Source organism: Caretta caretta, chromosome 7 (assembly GCF_965140235.1).
Source record: "Caretta caretta isolate rCarCar2 chromosome 7, rCarCar1.hap1, whole genome shotgun sequence".
In the NCBI taxonomy this organism is placed as follows: Eukaryota; Metazoa; Chordata; order Testudines; family Cheloniidae; genus Caretta; species Caretta caretta.
The window spans coordinates 35,780,244-35,802,715 of record NC_134212.1 but is presented as its reverse complement, the minus strand read 5'-3'; the positions used below and the strand labels follow the sequence as shown (position 1 = coordinate 35,802,715).

The window sequence follows — 22,472 nt, the reverse complement described above, 5'->3', positions numbered from 1 at the left end:
GGCTCATAGTTTCCTGAGCGTTCTAACCTATTTTACTTAATCTATATGCATTTTTATACTACACTCATCACAGAGCTATGTGAGTATCATCTTGGTTGCATACACCCCTACGTGCATGGTGTTGAACTAATTTTGCATGCTTGTTATAGCATCTGTATAATAAGTGTTGCCAAATTTGCAGTGCCTACATATAGTAGAATATTCTGCACATGTGTTGTGCAGTCGGAGTCTGTGTGGTCAGGAGCTTCTCTTGCATTTCATGTGCACTGTGAAAGCACAGTAGTTCTGTTTGCTTGTGGAAACTGTACTGGGACGTTGTGAGCACAGAGAAGTTTTTGTTGGCTGCATCTTGTCACACTGGTTTTTATTTCTTCCAGATTTTTGACTGTTGTGGAATTAGAGGGGTTTTTAGGTGCAAATAGGGTGGTCTTTAACTTTCTGGAGTGGATAATTTCTTTCTTATAAATTAAACCAATTTATTTTAATTTCAAAGATGAATAATGAAGCAGATTTCCTACATAACAGCTGACTAAGTACCTGGCCAGTTATGTTCCAGGATATAATACAGTGGTCCCCAAACTTTTTACCTTGCACCCCTTCTTACCCCTGTCTCCCTCAGCTGTGGTTGGGGGCTGGGCTAGGAGAGGGGCGGGGGCTGGGCTGGGAGCCATTGGCTGAGGACGGCGCTACAGCTGGGGGTGGGTCTGTGGCCCGGAGAGGGGTTGGGAGCAGAGCCACAGCCCGGCTGTGATTGGGGCCTGAGGCTGGGGCACGGCTGGAGCTGGGGCCGAGGCTGGGGCTTCACCTGGTGGCGGGGCCAGAAGTGGAGCCATGGCTGGGAGCCAGGCCTGGGACCAGGACTGGAAGTGGAGCCATGGCAGGGAACTGTGGCTGGAGCAGAGCAGATGGCAGACCAGGACTGCGTGGTGCTTCCTCCCTTCCCCCAAATGTTCCTCCACACCCCACAGTTTGGGGACCACTGATATGACGTATACAGTGGGTTGTATTTGGGATGCATTTGTGGGAATTTGAATCTTGATCATCTTGTTAGGCACCTTGTGTTTCATTGGTTTTGTAAAGCACAATAGCCCCATTTCAGAAGGGCATGTGTTTTAGTGCTATCCGGAACAGGGAGGTTCTCCTGAGTCAAGGCTCATGTGCCTTTATGTGACTGAGAAAAATCCAGCCCCTCCTTTTCCCCCCAGTTGTTTTGTTGGAGAGGTCCCCATGGCATTGGAATTAGTGTGGTTCCGCAGCACCCATTAGCCCAACAACAACCCCTTCACTGCCCCACAAATCACCCTGATGTGCTGGGTGTCAGGGAGTTGAGGCAGAGTCCAGCTGCACTGGGGGTGGGGTGAGCATTTGTCCCCCCATCCCCATCACACATGTACACACTCATATGCAGGTCTCTTTTTTTTTTTTTTTTTCAGCTGCTCATCATCCCGTTGAGTCCCTTTTTGGATTTGCTGCGCTGGGGATTTTCCACAACCCTGCAGTGACAGGTGAATTTCTCCATATGTGAGGCAAATACACGTTACGTTAATTTGGGTTGAACTGCAGAGAGGAGAGAGTACTGAATGAAACATTACACCTAAACTGTGGCTCACAACCCCGCCGCCTCCCCCACCCCACCCTCTCCTATGGTATATTTGGGGCTGGGCTGCTTTTTACTACGTGACTGCAAACACTGCTTCCAAAGCTGCACTTCCCGGAGAAGCATAATAGTATAGTTTAGCAATTGGTTGATTAGTTGTAATAGTTAGTTACAGGTTTCCAAAAACTTGGTTTGAGGGACTCACCTTCCTCTGAAATAATTTGGCCCACATTTGGTTGACAGGCAGATAGTAATGCTGACCTTACCACAAATTCCTCTGAGCATATCAAAGGACTTTAAAAACATTAATTAAGCACCATAACATCGGTACAAAGTGGGTAAATAATTACAGTAGATGGTGTGTTGTCTGATTTGGTTCTCTTTCTTTGAATCTGCTATCATTTCTGCCTTGCATGTCTTGTGCCTTAACTTTCCTCCCGCTTTTAATGTCTCCAGTGACCTAAGTTATGTCTATGCTTCAATCGGGAGGTGAGACTTCAGCATGTGTAGTTATATCCAAGCTAGCCTCAATCTGCCTGACTCAAGTACTAATAGCAGTGAAGCCATGGCAACACAGGCCCCGTCTTCCCAGGACCCTGGGTGCATACTGCTGTAACTTCACTGCTATTGTTACTCAGGCTAGCTTGGGTATATCTACACATGCCGCAGTCATACCTCCCAATTGCAGTATAAACATATCCTTATTCGAAGCTCCATAAGGCTCTCAAATGTTCTTCCTGTGTGGGTTAACTGCAGTACAATTTCAAGCTTTTCTCTGCAACCACCAGGGCTAGAAACATCTGTCTTTTTTTAAAAGAAATCTGAGCTTCTCACCTAATCACAGGTCCCCAGGAGATGGGGCTTTGAGAATAATGCCAAATATCACAAGACTTTTGTGATAAACTCATGAATTGGTGACAGTGTAATTAAGTACAAGACGTGTTATTTTTAATAAGAGACAGGACAAAGCTACAACAATTGGATCCAGGTTTTTGTTGGGGTTCATCAGGTCCATCTCAAGTTTCAGTAGTTCCAGAAGGAAAGGGCTAGTGTTTTTGTAGACTGTATATTATATAAGAGAACTGCAACAAACATTTCTCCTGTCGTTCTTTCATGTTCTGAGTAGCCCTTCAGTTACACCTAGTGTGAGATGGGGTGGAGTAAGCCATGAATTCTCTCTTGCAGCTTTTGGTGAGATCACAAGTTTCTGGCGGGTGAGGGTGTGAAAGGAAGAACTAATCTATTAGCTGGCACCATCTACTCAGGAGCAACTGGGTTCAGGGTTGTTCTCCCCCAGCGGAAAAAAAAAAAAGAATAGAAAAGATTTCCCCCCCCAAATTATTTTTTCATCCTCTCTTACATTTAAGGGTTAGTGTTCTTAGACTGATCTTTCCTTCCTCATTTTCTCCTGCCGTTTGTGATTCTGACAGCTACCAATTTGACTGCCAGCAGTTGAAGTAAGAGGTATAAAAGTATATAGCATATAAAAACACATTTAAACTTCTTGTATAGTGTGTGCTTTCCAGATTACTGCACCTTTTTGAATGCTCTTCAAAAAATGTAATATCCTGGTTGGATGCTCTGTTTATTCACAGACCATGGGCCATGGCAGTACAAGTTTTTATATGCTGCCCAGTCAACAGAGCACATGAGGGAAGGACAATTATTTCTAAACCTGCCATAGATAATAGATAATTTCGTACGTTCCTTTAGGATGAAAAGGGCTGTCTGCCAATTAAACACCTCTTAAACCCTGAAAGTAGGGCTCAAGTGGGAATTAAGGGATGCATAAGCTTTGTGCTGGCCCAGGTGAATTTCACCTTTAGTGCATGTATATCATACAATTTTTTTATACTGTATCTATATGCTGGCTATACTTCTTTCCAATAAAAACATTTAAAAGCATCCTGCAACACCATATACACCCGAGTAATCCTTTTGTGTGTCGCCATATTGCAGTCCATGGGACTACAAGCATAAGTAAAATTTACTCGTATAAGGAAGCCTTGTAAGGAATGGGCCTCCTGTCATTTGTGGGCACCTGAAATAAACTGACGGGCTCAGGGTGACAACTGGAGCTGATCTACAAATTTTTGACAAGACATTTTCAACTTGTTTATACTATTGTCAGAATGAAACACTTTTGCCTTGTTGAAATGAAATATGTTTAGAATATTTAATGGAATGAAAAAGTTTGAGATTTTGACTTTTTGTTGTGATTCAGGAGGAAACATTTTGAACTCTCTGATCTCCCCACATGATGGAAATTCTGCGTTTTGACCAACTCTAGTTATAGTTTCTACTGCATACTGACAATAGCCTTGAATGTCCTATCTTGGAAATCTGTCCATCTCGTTTGCTAACTCAAAAGACTCTTCTGTCCTTCTCTCCGTTGTCTAATGCCCATATATCCCACGTGTGCACTTGCCTCCTTCCCACCCACCCCCATCCCAGTGTTCCATAGAATGTCGTCTTTCTTCCTTTGTTATGAATTTGGGGAGAAAAATGTTACCAACATGAATAACATTCTCCTGCCAAAAAAAAATATTTTCCTTAAGGTTGATTTTAAAATAATGGAAATGAATCTAAGTTATTCTTTTAGTGCTTAAATTGGTAATATACTTGAATGTCATTTTAAAATCAGAGACCTCATGAATAGTCCTTTGTTTTAGTTGGGATGGTGGGGGATTAGTCTCCGAGAGACTCGCATGAGCTCATTCTTTTTGCAAAAGTGGCCACCTTTGGAATGTTGGCTTTATTGCGGGCATTATTATGAGGCTAGGCTGCTTTTGATGGGCAACTCAACACCTTGAGGTTTCATTCTGTCTCATTGTGGAGTTACTCCAGATTCTCACCAATGTAAGAGGAGAATCAGGCCTTTGGTGCCCGTATTAACTGGGACCTCCTTTATGTGGTACACTATGCATATTAGCATGGCAACAGAGGTTCTGTTCTGCCTTTTGCCCAGTGCAATCCCATTGAAGCCAATGGGACTACATGGAATAAAAATCAGTGCAGAATGTGGATCTGTAAATTTAATAAATTTCACAAAAGATGTATTTAAACAAACAAAGAACACCCAAACTTTCTGGGTAATGAAGTGGTGTACAAGCCTGTGGGTGAGATTTGGGTGGTTTTGCTGCAGAGTTGTGTGAAGCTCAGATACAGTTGTTGGAGGGATTTTCGTTCATATGTGTGGGGTTCTATTTGTTGTGACATCCCATCCAAACTCTGAGCAGCAAATGTCAATGAAGTTAATAAGACGCAGTGAAAGATATAAATGGGCCTGATTCTCTCTCACTTACACTAAGGCCCCTCTCTAGTGCACTGGCTGCAAAAAGGGGCATTTAAGTGAATGTAAATACAATCACAGTTGTGGAGAATAAATTATTGAAATCATAAAGTAGTTGTAAAAATTCCAAAAGCCTCACACCCACTGAGATGATGCAACTTCTCCAGTCAGTCATGACACCCTTCTTCTACAATTAGAGTGACCAGATAGTAAGTGTGAAAAATCGGGGGGGGGGGGGGGGGGAAGAGGCACCTATATAAGACAGCCCTACATATCGGGACTGTCCCTATAAAATCGGGACATCTGGTCACCTTATCTATAATAACATGAGTTGTATTTAAACTAGTTGGTGTCTCCACAACACAGTTTGTCTCCAGAAAGGGCTGAGTTCCCAAAGCAGTTATACACAAACTCCTTAGGACTATACAGGATATGCACCCATTCTTTGGAACAAGTGTAAGATACATTTTCCCCAGCTGAACAAAATAGACATGACTCTGTGTTTCATTCAATGCTTGGGTTCCACCATCCCCCCAACCCGGTGCAGAAGGAAGCTTAATTGGGGTGGGGGGAAACTGGTAGTCAACAAAGGGAAAATATAAAGAAGATTTAGCAGTTTAAAAGAGTGAAATGAGATATTTCATTTGAAAGCATTTTCTCCAGAAAGACACAGGCATCAAAGAGAGATTGGGCATGGGTGACTGAGAAGATAATGTGGTTACTAACAAAGGATTTCAAAGGGGTAGATAAATTTGGCTTTAACCAGCTTGATATGAGTGTGTTTGATGAGAAATCAGTTAGAGATGTGAAAGTGACTAGAGGGGGAGGAGTCAGAGTGATCATGGACAAAATGCTGTGATTGGATAAGAGATAAGAGGTTGGACTCAAGAGATAAGGTGTAAATGGAGAAGAGAACTAGGGACAGAACTCTGAGAGACCCAACAGAGGGGGAAGAGGAATCGTTAATGGGAAGGGAAACTGAACTATCTTCTGAAGTGGCTGGAGAGTGAGGAAGAGAACCAAGAAAGCACTAAAGCCAGGAAAGACCAAGGCAAAGAGAGAACAGCTGTGTCACAGCAGATAGCAAAAGAGACAGAAGATCATCTTAGGCTAAAATAGGACCAGGTAGGATCAAAGGAGATTAAGGGGAAAGTAGACAGTAAAGGGAGGTTGGAGATGGAGACAAGTGGAGTTAAGAGGTTTTCTTTTCAGGGAAACTGGAGTGATTTTGAAAGCTATAGAAAGGAGCTAGGTAAGTAAAGATGACCATGCAGGAAGAGATAGAGAAGCTGCAGTTTCTAGATCCACTAATAGTTAATGCACCACTAAAGGATTTATTAGGCATGCTAGATATAAAGTACAGCTAATTTTGTGTTATTCACTTCAAAAAACAAACTTTGTGGCCTTTCGTTGAAACGTCAAGTTTTGCTTGAGAAGTGAGCCTGCTCATATGCTACATTTGAGAGGCAAGAAACAATGGACAGCATATGACGAACGTTATACTGCACTGACAAGTATCACTGTGTGATATTCACTGAACTATCCCGCTCCATTTGTCATGTTTAATATGTTGGTGCAACAACTATAAATATGTGGTTGCTACCCAAGTATCATTAGTCATTTTAATATAAGACTGAAAATATATAAGCACAATACATCTTTTAATGAGGGGTCCTTTATTGTGGAAGCTGGGGTGAATTTTAGTGCTGTGACGGGTCAGATTGACAGCCTTCGTGAATAAACTGTTTTAGATACTCTGAAGGACAGATGATTGCAGTGTGTCTCTCTTGACACTGCTCTCACCAATCTGCTTCAACCCTGACTTGGAGAGACCAGCTTTAGGATTTAGTGCTTGATTGCTTTACTGAGATTATCAACAGAAGTGCTCGTTAGTGCTTATTGTTTTTATTGAGTTTGGAGGAAATAAGGAATGTAGGACACTCCCCCCGAAGGGAACTGGAAAGGGAAACCGTTCCAGTGGGAAGTGGAAATTCCAATTTCACGTAGGTCAGCGTAGATGGTAACAACTCTTGGTCACCACACAGCTGCACTGATTTTCAAACTGATAACCTGGAGGTGAGAGGCTCTCTATTCCCTTATTAACCTCCCGACTAACCGGCCTTACTGTAGCGTGATAGGACATCCCATGCTCACGTTGGTATCAATATGGGTACTATGGGGAGAGGGATAGCTCAGTGGTTTGAGCATTGGCCTACTAAAGCCAGGGTTGTGAGTTCAATCCTTGAGGGGGCCATTTAGGGATCTGGGGCAAAAATTGGGGATTGGTCCCACTTTGAATAGGGGGTTGGACTAGATGACCTCCTGAGGTCCCTTCCAACCCTGATATTCTATGATTCTATGGCATTGCATGATTTGCCTTCTCTGGACTAAGAAACATTTGAACATAGTCACCCTGGTTTCAGTAGACTGGTTTAAGTTGAGAAGTTATGACTTGACTCCCAGCTGCCCCAAAGTTCAGCAGTGTGCTTGAGACCATCTGTAAAGTTAACCTTATGTTAGGGAGGGGAAAATGGACCATAGTGGAGTGAGTGTACTGGCCACCAGCAAAAAATTTGGCCTGATGACTTAAATGTGCTGAGGTGTTATAACCTGGATATTCTACTGTAAGAATCTGATAAAGTCCTGTCCTTAAAGACTCTCAGTAGTGGCTTATCTTTAATTCTCCTTCCAAGTATTACTCCAGTCTAATCCAGATAATCAATTACAAATTCATATTACCTGAAAGCTGCTGAAAGAGCAGAGCAGGCTTTGTATATAAACAATGAAATGGTTAAATCTTATGAACCCATATTGAATTCATTCAGGAACTGCATAGTGAATACTCTACCCCTTATTCCTATGTGTCCAAAGTTGAATGTGGTTCTCAGTAAATGGATCTCTTATGACACAATGGTAAACTTCCTTTGTATTTTTATTTTTCATTGAATCACAGTAACATCCTTAGTACCTTTACTGAATTCATATCATAGTACTGGAGTTTTCACTAATTTGACTCAGAATTATCATATTAATGAGTAATGTTGTCTAGCAATTCAAATTGTAATACAGAATGACAGAAAACTCTAAATATAATAAAATGTTCATATCTTATCAGGACAGGCAGTCTTTTCCCACATTTTGGCCAATTTCCAGTAGTACCTCTGAGCTGACTTGTTGGAAACCCAGTATAAGGGGAAGAAGTAATCTTTGGAATGGGTTTTTTGGCAAAATTCCTGTTTTCTGCTTAGTTTATTGTTCCTGGTGATGCTGTCAGTGAAAACTTTCCCCCTATCAGACAACTTTTAGAATTAGTGGTTCAAAATGTTTTTTTATTTTATTAAACTAAAGTCAGATTTATTCTGCATGTACATTTCCATGTTAACCATAAATAATTTGTGTGTTTTGTGACTTGACAGCAGTTGATTTGCTTTGACTTCGATATTAATCATTCCACAGTACACAGTGTCAAAATTATTAAAAATTTCCAATGCACAAATGTTTATTTTACTAATCATTAGTAGGTATTAATGTCTTAGATTCAAATGCTTCACATGCGATTACTCTAGAATGTTTGGTTTTAAAGTCACAGGAGTCCAGATCCTCAAAAGTATTTCAGTAACTAACTCCCATTGAGGAGCTGAGCCAAAGCCAGGTGGGCACTGTCACAAATAAACTACATTGCTACACATTGTAGCAGATCCTCAGCTTGTGTAAATTGCCATAGCTTCACTGAATTCAGTGGTGGATGGGTATTTACACCAGCTGAGGATTTGCGGTTGAGTCTTAGGCTTTCAGTGGAGCTATACCAATTTATACCAGCTGAGGATCTGGCCCCAATGTGGTAGTAGAACAGGGCTTCCTATATGCACAATTGATAATGTGATGTTTACACATAACTGCAGTGACATGTAATGCAAGTTTTATGTCTTGAGTTTACAAGCATTACAGAGTCAAAAATATCGTTGTCAGCAAAATGTCATTGTATTTAGTTAATGGAAAAACCCCCTCACATTAAGTGTTTACATATACAGGGACAAATCCAAAAGTCCCTAATCAGGCAAAGTTTTGCCTGAGTTACATCTCCAGGATTTGATCCTTTGTAATTAAAACATAACGAGTCAATATCTGAAACTGACATCTGCAAAGGAAGAGCTGTGTATTTGCTTATTATCTGCCAAAAGTATCTTGTCTTTGTTTAGCCAGAAGAAATTACTTGACTTAAAGCCCACTGAAGTATAAAGGGCTAATTTTTAATGTTACTCTGTTTTTTATGAATAGATACAAAAAAAAAAAAGCAATCTTGGATTTTTCTTAAATAAAAGAGAGAGAGAGAAAGAAAAACATGCAACTTGAAGCCTAGTGCCTGCAATGCTTGGAAGACATTATGATTAATTTTATACTTGGGTTTCCAGATGTTGGATTGTATCCCAAATTTTAAGGATTTCTAATGTTTAACAGGATATGTGCTGAGTATAGCATTTAACAGAGTTTTCTTTCATAAACCTAGGATCTAGGAGAAAAGGAGAATTCAGGAAAATATTGCAGACTGGGATACAGTTCTTCCAGAAAAAATAGGATGAGCAAAACTGGATTGGTGCCATATTTGTTTAGGAAGACTATGGATAGGCACAAAGTCCCTCATTTGAGCTGTTTGTGCACTGTCCTTTTGGTGCTCGTCTGGACTGGCATCTCACACGCCCAGAAGGATTGTACAGGAGTGGAGTGCCAGCAACTGGAGAACTGTATTGAAGAGGTGCTTGAGCCTGGTGAATGCTGTGCCTCTTGTTTGCAACATGGTTGTACTTGTGAAGGCTACCAGTACTATGACTGTGTCAATGTGGGATTTATGAATGGCAAAGTACCCGAAGGGCAATCTTATTTTGTGGACTTTGGAAGCACTGAATGCTCGTGTCCCAAGGGAGGAGGCAAGATCAGCTGCCAGTTTATGCTTTGCCCTGAGTTGCCCCCAAACTGTATTGATGCTGTGCTACCAGCTGATGGCTGCCCTCAGTGTGGAAGAATAGGCTGCCTCCATGAAGGTCAGAAGTATGTAGCAGGCCACACGTTCCATATTCCTCCGTGCAAGGTTTGCCATTGCCCAAATTCTGGAGGTGAACTGATGTGCTACCAGCTCCCAGACTGCGGGGCATCCACATTAAATCCTCAGAGCCCAATGGATACTGAAGAGAATGAACCAGAGAGGCACTACGATGATCCGTACAGCTATGACCAAGAGGCACCCGAAGGAGACTCCTCTCAGGTGGAACCTCCTAAAAAACACAGGACCTCTGCAGCCCATACAGAAGAAGACAGCATTGGCCAAGAACAAAGTGAGGATTATGAGTACCGTGGAATAAGCGTTACTTCCCCATCCTTGACTCAACCTGTTACACACACTAAAGAAGCTGCTGTAGCAGTCAGTGTGCACACTCCTACTTCCCACCCTGAACTTAACAGTGCAATGGAACAAGAAGAGGAAAACCGAGACCTAAGCACCACAATGGCACCCACAGTGCAGGTTCTGAGTGAAAAAATAACTGTGACTAGCAGTGCTCCTGAGGAGCAAACAACAGTTATGACGGAGATGCCCACGCAAGTGGTAGAATTGGAGAGAAAATCAAAGGGGAAACAAGGGGAGAGAGGGAGACATGAACAAGAAGGATATGCTCGCCCTAAACCAAGAAAACACATGAGAAAAGATTATAAAGAGCAGGGGAGCAGTATGTCTCCAGGTCTGAAAGAGACAAATGTAACAGTGTCACATGGTCACAGACCTTCCCATGAAAAGCATGGAGGAAATACTTTCCCCAAGGTCAAATTTAGTCCCACAACATCCCCTCCCATTGCTCTGAAAGAAGACCGTAGTCAGGCATCCCCAAAGCAGTCACAGACGCTTTATCATTACCAACCTGAAGAAGACAGAGACCCCAATTCTATTCATGCTGCTTCCAGGTTACCAGAAGGTAAGGCCTCTTTTTATTTACAGTATAGATGTTTTGTTGATATTGAATTATTATATAAAAATGGCCCAGAAACATTGTTCTGTCCTTCTCACTGATACACACGTGCATGAAATCAAATAAACCTCCAATCTTCTTTTGTCTTTCTAAAAGAAGCAAGGATTGTTACCTTTTTAATTTGGCGGAATAGGTAGACTTCTACTGCTGTTTGCCTTACTTTAATTTCAGAGACTGTGGACAATGTTTTCTGGTATTTCAACTGCATTTCAGATTAGGCATTGTTCATATACTAACCCTTTCCCTTACCCCACTCATTACTGATGTTGAAATGACTTACTATGCAGAGAAGGAATCAGACATAGCTGGCTATTTGCCTGATTTGATTATCCACCTAAACAAAATCTTAGCTTTGACCATATTGACAAAAATCAATTGTTCTAGTGTTCCTAAAAGACAAAGTAGGTATTAATACAAAGAAGTATTTACAGTAGTTGCTGTATGTGGTGATAAATTTTTAAATGTTGTCTAAACCTATTAATGCAAGAACTTGATAAATACTCTAGAATATATTGCCATGGAAGGAAGTAGTTAGAAGCAAAAGAAATACTGCATCTTTCTTGTCGTTTTTGGGCTAGAAGTTTTATATTTTTGATCAGGGCTGGCAAGAGCACGTATTTGCTCTTTGCCTCTGGGTTCCTTTTGACATCTGTAATAAACATTGATTATAAGCTTTATGCAGTGCTCATTACAGTAATGAATGCAGACTCCACTGCTGCAGATCAGTATGAGTGCATCTCACACTTCTGATTAATTTTTCATCAAATCAAACGTAACATCATTTTTTTCATGGTGTGGCACCAAATATTCTCATGATGGTTTTTAATGTTACATTTCTTTTTCTTGTAAAATATCTGCAGTTCATATAGAGAATGCTCATTAATGTGGGCCATGGTTTTCTTCACATGTCATCCAGGTAACATGCTGAACCACCTGGTCCCACTCAGATAAGAGGGGAACTGAGTTCAGATCTAGATCCTGGGTTGAAATAGACATTATGGCACCTGTCCAAAATAAACTATATACACGATACATGAATGGGCATGGTAGCCTCTCCCTTTCCTGCCAATCTGAGAACCCAAGTACTTGCATTTTTCCTTTGTTTTTATTGCAAATGCTGATTTAATTGGCTTAATCAGAGTGGGACCTTGTGTTTTCAAACTTAGAATAATATCCTGAACAACAGCAGTAGGCCAAAGGTCTTGTTCTGTATAAAAATCTATACATTGACACCATGGATAAACACTTCAAGTGGCTAAGTAAACATAACACCTACAGAAGTGAATGCTTAGTACATAGCAGCAGGGTAATATGCAAATTTTTAAAGGCACATCATTAACTTCTGACTTTAAAAAATGATTTTGAAAGTCACTTCAGGTACTGATCCTGGGCCTACCTCCCAGTGCTTTGGATTTACAATCTCATTGTCTTTTTTTCTTTTCTTTTAAACATTTTTCTGAAAGATCAGAACGCACATGGGAAACTAGATGTGACCCTCTGGGGGAAGCGAGAAACTGCCTGTACAAGAAGTCCTGGCCACTTTGCAAATTAAAGATTGGGGAAGTGGAGCGCAAAGTGGAGAAAGAAAAAAACACTAATTATTTGTTAGTTTGGGATGAACTGTATAAGTCACTCCCAGCCAATGTAGCCATCCAAAAATTCATGCCAATAAAACTGACGCACCACCCCACACTATCATGTATTCTTTTGATAATGTTCATCAGTATAATACATTTTTTTCCGTCTTCCTCTCTGTCGTCTTGCCAACACATCCCAGATATTATGGGTCTGAATCTCCAATGTTCTTAGACCTGGCTACACAAGGTAGATCTGTGTAAAGTGGAGTAACACACTATCTGATCTCAATGGTAGCCTCTTTGAACAGATGTAAATGATCATACAAGGTGCAAGGCCATTAGAAATCAGACCCTACTGTTCAGAGATTTCTGATAATAAACAGGGGACATAATCCCAACTCCTGCTCAAGTTTCTTTGACAATTTAGTGTCATACTTTTGTACACAGCTACAGGATCTAGGTTTAAAACTGAGCCACTGCGTTTCTTCCATCTCACTCAAAGGAGTTGTAATGGATTGATGACTTTAGTATCAGGGTTATGCTTTATCCTTGGATCTGAATACAGATGCCCCATTTTTATGGTTCTGAATGAACATTGGAGCCATTTGATATTTTGTCCCTGGTACAAATCCTTTCTGAAGAAAACCTGAATGTGAATCCTAGTAATAAAACTTCATCTATTATCAAAGTTACTTGTAGCATAAGGCAGGCTCAAACTAAAACTTCAGCAGCAAGCCTTGCTCCACCACAAAGTGATGTTTTGCCAACCCCAAGCCCTGCCTTCAATCTTTCAAAGTCCCCGGAGAGCCAAGAGCCTTACAAATTTAGGTTTGAACCTCTCCACAACATTCCATAAAGAGTCTTGTGTCCACTCCCACCAGAACATCATTCTCCTTTCGTCCTTGTTGCTGTCTTGAGAGAAGTCTCAATGCACACACACACACACACATGTACGTACATATGTATGTATCTGGTACCATAGCTGTATGGTTGTCAGCTGCCTGTGGAGGGGTTGTGGACCATAACTGCCTATGGACCATAACTCTCAGGAGGCCAGTGTGGCTAACTACTTCCTCAGGTGATTTTATTTAAACACGTTTCAATAGAATTGGCTGAATTTGAAGCCTGGATGTGGTTAATAGTTAATAATAATAATAATAATAATAGTTAATAGCAAATAGTTAATTTGCATGACATGGACAATATGGATATGTCAGCAGAGAATTTTCTAACCAAAGTAAGGAACATCCTAGTAGGCCTTGAATATTCTGTTCAATGGGGAGGTGGATGGATACCTTGGCCCTTAAATAAATTAGTATTCCTGTCAAGATTTTGCAGTAGAAATATGAAAACCAGTAGTCTTTGTTCACAGCCCTTTTTGTTCAGATATAAATGATGCACCTTCATTGTGGTCAGCAGTACTGAATTTGGCTCATGGAGTTGAAGAAGTTGCACAGAGCCCATGTTTGCGTCAATAACCGAAGACATTTCCTGAGACCAGTGTTGGGCAAGGCACAGAAGGCCAGCTGTTTCATGTTTTCCCATGATACTAGGTGACAGTAACATATTTCTAAAGACCTATTATAAAGCTGACACTGTCCACAACTGGGAATGTCATTCGTCATGGTTAGGACCAATGTTATTGCCTGGGAACTGGGTTTTTTGTGTGTGTTTCTTTTGTTTCTGTTTTTTGTTTTAATTTGGATGGGTTGTGACTCATGAATATAGCAATGTATTTTGAGTAATAAAATACATTAGTCCTATATTTTTGGTGATTCTTGAGCTAGACTGGTAAAGAACTTAGCCAGAGCTTGAAAGAAAATTGAATTTTGCATGTGGGTATAGAATGGAAACTTGAATTTGTTAGGTAGACTTCTAAATTGTAAATTTAGTATAATCTGCCAGAACTGTCAGCTAATCTTTGCCTTTTCCCAGAAATCAAAATATATTATGCTGACTGCACCAATCAGATAATCTTGTTTTGAAGGGTCAATTTAAAAACTAGGGAGACAGATTAGCTGATTCCAAATTAGCTGCCACTGAAATCCATGAATAAAGCAGTGCAACCAATACACTCACTTTTGGAGAGATTCTGATTCCCACGTGGATTTTTATGGAACCTGAGCCCTATATGGATTTCTCTGAAATTTCTAAGCCTCCCATAGATAGGGCCAGATTCTCAGCTGGTGTAAATTGGCCTAGTTCCACTGAGGTGAGGATGTGGCCCATAGACTCTTGAGGAGTTTAGAAATCACTGGATTTATTGATAGCAGAGTCCTTCCATATCTCTTTCAGCACATATGCAAACGTTTCACCAACACCACATCACAACTCTCTTCAGATATAATCCCTCCCCAAACCACACCACCTACAGAAAGCTATACTTCCTCCTGGGCATTTCTACACCCCACAGGGACTCTTCTGAAACATCTAACGCCCCAGTGGGGACTCCTTTGAAATCCTTAGAATCACCTTAGTTAAAGAACTTTTTAAGGAGGCTTTGTCTTCGTAGACCTACTGGTAATAGGTCTGCTATTGGTTCAGAATAGGTCTGAATCTGCTGGGCTGAAAGATTTTAAGATGGCTGTCTGCTTTTATCAAACACTGAAGAAATTTTGGTGTCCTATGAGAAGGAGATTGAGATATGCTGATTAACACAGCTGAGTTTACCCACTTTTCATTTGGGGAATTAGGTTAATTTATCCACTTCTTTTAATCACTACACCACTGGTGGAGAGTAAATGGTTCCATCTGGCAGGAATGCCAGTACTTTCCCTTGACATCACCTCAGAAACTAAGGGAATTCCTAGATGAGAAACTTGAGGGTCAAGTTAAAGTTTTTAAAATTTGTGTTAACCACTTAAAGAGAATTTTTTAAAAGAAGCAATAGACCTAGAAAACTCAGAAAATTTATAGAATTTTTAACGAAAAAATAGAAAAATATGGAAATATTATTAAGGAAACACCAGACAAATTTAACCTTTAGTCTGCCACCTACAAAAGGTAGAGTTATGTCTAGAACAAGTATTACACTAGTTGGCATCTTAAATACAACATATCTTAGTGGCTGGGAACATCTCAATTCTCTATATGGTTTGCCTATGTATTTAAAGACATTGTGAACATTGTTACCAAAGTCCCAATAATTTTACGTAGCAAGTTACTCACAGTTCAAGATCTCCACCCGTCACAGGGAGCCTTGATGAACCAAATAACAAAATACTGCACTGACATATAAATACCCATTGTCTATCATGGGAGGAAAGAAAATCCTAAATTAGAAACGTGGGATAGAGACTGGATAGCAGAGGCCTGAATCACCAATACCCTATACTCGGGATATTTATTTACTCTGAAACAAAGTTAGTGTAAAATCCTATTATTCTGATTTTGTAATATTATATATCCACCTTGCACTGTGTAAACGCTTACCCAAAGTGAAGGTTAACGATGAATTGTGTCTTGTATTAAGACAGTGGGATAGAAGTTGGTCAGACTTGGGTGTATATATGAATGTGTAGTATGTATTTTTTTTTCAAGTTTGTTCTTAACTAAAAATATCCCATCTTCACAATCTACATGTTTGTTTGTTCAAAGGTGTAACCTTAATGTCAACTGATTTACTTTTTTTTCTGGGAATAATATTTATTTACTTACATCCCTGAGCCACCGAAGGATACATTAAAAAAATTCTCATGCTTACAAGCAAGTCCTGATACAAATATATTCTTGGGGCTTTTTCCAAGAGCCCAGAAATTTAAAGGAGGCTTCACAGATACAAATGTTTCTATCAGTTGCAGGACAGTGTGTAAAGATGATGGAAATAAGTCTTCACAAGTTGAAAGCATTTGGTGATCTTTCTGTTCTTCCTATTAACAGGCTCCAAATAACAGAATTCAGTGATGGTTGGTTTCCTGATGCCTTTGGTTAAAATTTTGGCTTCACTACTTACATTTTTTAGGTCTCAGTTTGGTTTTATATGTCGTTTACTTTTCATGTCCTGAATCACTGCAGCCTCAAATGTAATCTCAGTAAGTACTATTGGTGGAAATAATGTGGCTTATCTTGTAATTTGCTGGTCAGAAACATTCTGTTTTTGGTTTGATGCATGTTCTTTTTTCACACTTCAGTTGTTCATCTTTCTTTTAGTCTGAAATTTTGGTTTGAGAACACAGTGTCCCTTCTGCACGATGAATAGTATTTGGCCACAGGGTGGAAGTGCATGGTCCTAGCTCTCTGTAGCTTCATACTTGAACCATTTTGTATCCTATTTCAAAAGCATTCCTGTCCTAATTTTCTGTGGTAAGACCACAGTGATATCGATTGGCCTAAAGTACTAACTGTAGCATGCAGACAAACCAACTGCAAACGTATATAATAATATAAGATGTAACATTGCATTACATCTGTGATTCGTTAGCCGGCATCTTTTAGGAGATGAGTTACTGCATGTAATTGATGGGATTTTTATCCATGTGGTTGTCCATTTAACTCTGTATGCTAATTTATTGGTATACTGGTTCCATGTTACTGGGAGATTTTGGTTAGTAAACTAAAGATCATTGTAAAGAACAAAGAGGTTTATTGAGTACCATACAGCATTAGTGAGACAAAGTGGGTGAGGTAATATCTTTTATTGGACCAACTTCTGTTGGTGAGAGAGACAAGCTTTCGAGCCTACACAGAGCTTTTCTTCTGTGGAAGGTCAAAAGTTTGTTTCTCTCACCAACAGAGGCTGGTCTAATAAAAGAGGTTATCTCACCCACCTTGTCTCTCTAATATCCTGGGACCAACATGGCTACAACAACACTGCATACATACAGCATTGCCAGTTATCCACCAGGAAAGGTATCATAACTCTCAAAATATCCTGACACTGTATAATGCATCTGTGGACTCATTCATAGAGAACCACGTGGTTTTAGTGGAGAACCCAGAACCTTTGGTTCCATAAACACAGGCCTGGAATGCTTGAGCTAAATAAGGTCTTTTAGCTGTTGTAAGTCATAGGGTTTTTAATCCTTTGTAGCTCTTTTTGCTCACTAGAGGGCAGTAGTAGACATACACTTGTGTTTATAGGGGGATATCATCTGTTTTTGTGAGTGTGAAACCAAAATCCTAGACAGGAGATAATTCCAGGATATTATACTAGCCTCAACCAATGGAGAAGAAATGTGCTTTAGGAGTCTGGTAGTCAGGGGCCCTATTTCTAGCTCAGTCATTAACTTACTACGTGATCTTAGGCAATTCTCTGTACCTCAGTTTTCCCATGTGCAAAGCAATCATAATGACACCACGTTTGGAATGGTGCAAATACTTTGATAGCCTGAGGTGAAAAACTTTCTGAAAGTGCAAAATATTATTACTGCTTGCCCACCTTCAAAGTATCTGTTACTGTTTTGCTTTCTATCGTGTTGTTTCTTTAAATTCTTGTCTATGCTGCTGCCGCTTCTCTCCTGGATTTTTTTTTACTCATCTCTGCGTACGTTGTGTCTCCTTAGTCTATATTCATAATCCATTCTTTCTTCAGCAGTCTGTTAGACCTTCTGAAGTTCCCACATCAAATGCTAATTAGTGCATTCCGGAAGGCTTTCTTGGGAACATTGAGACTAAAATACAAGTAACTACTCAGCTCAGAAACTATAAATTAATTACTCAATCACTTTTACAAATAGCGGAGAGGAGGAAAACAGATTTTCTTTAGCCTGTATCCTGCACAAAACATTTAACACTGATCTAGTGCTGTAAGTTACTGTGATAGTAACCCCCGCGGCGCCCCCCCCCCCAAAAAAGTGTTAACTGTCTCCTCTTCTTGCCACATTTCCTGTTTCCTCTTCCTTCAAAAGTTATGTATGTGGAAAAGAGGGATAAATCATCTTAAAAGCTATTGCTGTCAAGTTTTATTACTATTTTCCCAGTCATGTCCATTTGCCTACTTTCTGCCATTAGAGTGCTGGTTTTTGAATAAATGTAGCTCAGGTAGCAAACACCGTTGTTGTGAATGTTTTACAGTAGTCTTTTTTGTTTTGACAGTCTGCATAGCAACTTTGCATCCAGCTGGAACCAGGATCTTTCAGACCATGTGCATGTCTCCATTTTAACCTCTCCCCACCTAATTATGGATGAATTTATTGTCATTCCTAAAAATGTAACGATCGAACATAAGAATGACCGTTCTAGGTCAGACCAATGTTCCATCTAGCCCAGTATCCTGTCTTCCAACAGTGGCCAATGCAGCGTGCTTCAGATGGAATGAACAGAATAGGTACTCATCAAGTGACCCATCATCTCCTGTCGCCCATTCCCAGCTTCTGGCAAACAGAGGCTAGGAACAAAAATAGTTGATGTCCATCTGTAGAAAACTGCACAAGGTAAATATTTGTAAGGCAAGATCTTGGGATGAAAACAGCATGCATTGTACACAAATTTTGGCCAGTTATGAAATACTAGCAAGTGCCTTCAGGATAATGCTGGGATAGAAAAGGTGGAAGAGAGGGGCTGGTGGAGAAGATGTTAAAAATCAAGAAGAAAGATGGATTAGGCCTTCATAGCTAGAGCCCTGCCAATCTGTGGCTAATCCGTGGATCATTTCTGCGGATCGGGGATTGAATGCAGATACAAATTTTGTATCTGTGCAGGGTTCTATTCATAGCTAAAGAGGGTGTGGTTGGGGGAGGAGAAGTAGATGATATAAAATAAAGTCTGCAACAAAACCTTCATGAAAGTTTTTTATAAATATAGAAACCTAACATGTATAGTGCTAATGCATAGAACTAGCAGTTAATAAGATTGAGCAGAAGTGAGTGAATACTACAGAAAAGGTTCTGCAAATATGAAATCTAATATTGTAACCAATTTGCTTCACTGAATACCAGATCATACTTAGGGAATGAAACTTTAGCATTTACATTAACTACTTTGGGCCTAACTCTACAATCTTTGATCACTCAAAATTCTCAGTGATTAGGAGGACTTCAAGGTTGAGCTCTTAATTATGAAAACTAAGGAACACAACTTCTTATAAAAAGAATCAAAATCTGCAGGCTAGATCTTCAACTGGTATAAATCAATATAACTCCATGGGGCTGTGATTTCAAACAGTTATTTCTCAGACTAGTTAGGATTTTGAGATGAGTTGCCAAGTAAGGTCATTGAAGAAAATATCATCAATGCGTTTAAGAGACAGGTCGACATATTTATAGAGAGGAAATTAGATTGAGATACTATAAAATTAGAGGAGGACTAAAAGGAGGGCAGGCACACTGGTCTAAGTCGTGGTCAAAAATGTATGCTGATGATTTAAGAGAGAACTGGATGCAGTTAGCAGGGGAAAAGGAAACACATTTTCCAATGCAAAAATGCCATATACTGTAACTATTAGCTGTTCCTATGGTTTCAGTTAGTGCATAGTTCTATTTTTCCTGCACCTCTCCTTAGAATCTTGCCTTAGTTCTTCTACTACAGATACCCCAATATAGAGGAGTGCCCAGGGAGTATAAAGTATAGCGAACTTCTACACAAACCCTCTCCACAGCACAGGAATTGAGGTGGAGCAGATGATTTTAATTTCTTTTTGTTAGATGCTCTTTTGCCTTGTGACCCATGAGATGAACCAGTCTTTCCACCTCAATCTCTCTAATGCCACGTTTCCTGCTCTGTTATAGTCTGTTTCAATGACAGAGGGCTCTTTCTCAATGGTTTTTTTAATGTCATCTGTTGTCCTCCTCTTTTCCCTCTTCCACCAGGTAGTATCTAATCAAGAACTTGTCTAGGAATACAGTTTTTTGGCATCCATACAATGTGTCCAAACCACTCTACTCTCTTGTCTCTACTGTCTGCTGGCCAGTCCTTTGTAACACAGCAGGGTCGGTTACCAATGGATACCAAGTGTTCTTTGCAAGCATCTCTGATGGAATGCATTTAGTTTCCTGTTGTGGGTTTATAGCATTTGCCAAGTTTCAGAAGCATATAACAATGTGGGTATCACAATAGCATTGTATAATCATAGAATCATAGGACTGGAAGGGACCTTGAGAGGTCATCTAGTTCAGTCCCCTGCACTCATGACAGGACTAAGTATTATCTAGACCATTCCTGACAGGTGTTTGTCTAACCTGCTCTTAAAAATCTCCAATGAAGAAGATTCCACAACCTTCCTAGGAAATTTATTCCAGCGCTTAACCACTCTGACTATTAGGAATTTTTTTTCCTAATGTCCAACTAAAACCTCCCTTGCTGCAATTTAAGCCCATTGCTTCTTGTCATATCCTCAGAGGTTTAAAAAGAACCATTTTCTCCCTCCCTGTAACAACCTTTTACATACTTGAAAACTATTATCATGTCCCCCCTCAGTCCTCTCTTTTCCAGACTAAACAAACCCATGTTTTTCAGTCTTCCCTCATAGGTCATGTTTTCTAGACCTTTAATCATTTTTGTTGTTCTTCTCCAATTTGTCCACATCCTTCCTGAAATGTGGTGCCCAGACCTGGACATAATACTCCAGTTGAGGCCTAATAAGTGCAGAGTAGAGCAGAAGAATTACTTCTCATGTCTTGCTTACAACATTCCTGCTAATACATCCCAGAATGATGTTTGCTTTTTTTTGCAATAGTGTTATGCTCTTAACTCATATTTAGCTTGTGGTCCACGATGACCCCCCATATCCCTTTCCGCAGCACTCCATCCTAGGCAGTCATTTCTGATTTTGTATGTGTGCAACTATTGTTCCTTCCTAAATGGAGTACTTTGCATTTGTCTTTATTGAATTTCATACTATTTACTGCAGACCATTTCTCCAGCACCATCATTGCTGACTCCTCTTTGGACAGTCATGACTTTCATGAGGAGGAGGAGTAGCCAGAGCTCATTGTGCTCTGGCTACATTCAATTGGCTGATGGTCATTTAGGGACTACTGCCAGGTGGCAAAATTAGAGCAATTCCCAGGCTGCTGTAGACTGTGCTAGGGCAGAGAATCAAGAAGCAGAGTACAACAGAGAATCTGACCCTGCTTCTTTGTAGTTTTGGAGGCCGTAAGACCTGGAATGCAAGTGTCACGATCACTTCTCCTCTTTCCCCTCACTTGCCTTCCCTGCCATATCTGAAAACCTTCGAAGAATGTGAGCAGGGGATGATGGTTGATAACTCTGCCAGTGGCAGGAGAGTAAAAGAAACGGCCTACCCTGGAATGAAACAACCCTCTGCATAGTGGCACACATTAATAAGCCAAGTATTTTAAAGTGTCTGTGCACACGAAAAGATGGCGTAGAATGAAAGCAAAGCAAAATATATCTAAAATGAAATGTGTAGTATTGAATTCATATATATATATATATATATTGGAACTAAAACCTCCATTTCCTAAAGTGAATGTCCTCATTGGGAGAGGCACTGTGACAGCACAAAGAATGATAAAGTTTCTCTACAGTCAATGGGCTAGATCTGCCACATACCACACCTGATTCTGGAGGATGCTAGGAGCTGGGTAAACCCCTAGTGCAAGTGAGAAAAGCTTTAGGGCTGCTTTCAGTTGCAATGGCTTCAAACAGGTCACAAAGGCCCATTGTGCTGGCAGAATTCCAGTGCAGTGTGCGCCAGCCATGCTTTTGTCTGGGAAGCAGGGTGACCGAGCAAGCTTTATCCCACCTGTTGGTTCTGACACGGCAATCTCCAGCTGTCCTTTTAGGGGTGGTGCAAAGCAGGCTTGGCCTATGCCAGGATCAGGCACGCTCTCTGAATAGCGATCGTTTGTGGAAGCTAAAACAGGCAGCACCAAAAGGCATGAAAGATGCTAAGGGTAGGATTTTTCAAAAGAGCTCACCATTGGCCTAACACTGCTCCCACTGAAGCGAATGGCTAAACTCCCACTGCTTTCAGTGGCTGTGGCTAGGCGCCTTTGACAACCCTTTAACCACCCAGTTCAGAGCAGGCAAAGTCTAATTTAAATGTGGGTGGAAACCTTTCCAGAGTATGTAGCCAGCCGCTGCAGACA

At 40.5% G+C, this 22,472-nt stretch overlaps 1 protein-coding gene across 6 annotated transcripts in view; it reads left to right on the top strand.

Annotated features, from left to right (window-relative positions):
- Window positions 1–22,472, top strand: part of FBLN2 (fibulin 2) — a 190,902-nt gene that overhangs the window by 36,847 nt on the left and 131,583 nt on the right. For 4 of the 6 annotated variants that reach the window (XM_048858461.2, XM_075130531.1, XM_048858460.2 and 1 more), the window contains exon 2: window positions 9,397–10,852. In XM_048858461.2, coding sequence (XP_048714418.1) covers window positions 9,397–10,852 — 1,456 coding nt within the window. Of the gene's footprint in view, window positions 1–1,433; window positions 1,506–9,396; window positions 10,853–22,472 lie in introns of all 6 variants that reach the window. The other 2 variants (XM_048858464.2, XM_048858462.2) reach the window with 1 other exon arrangement.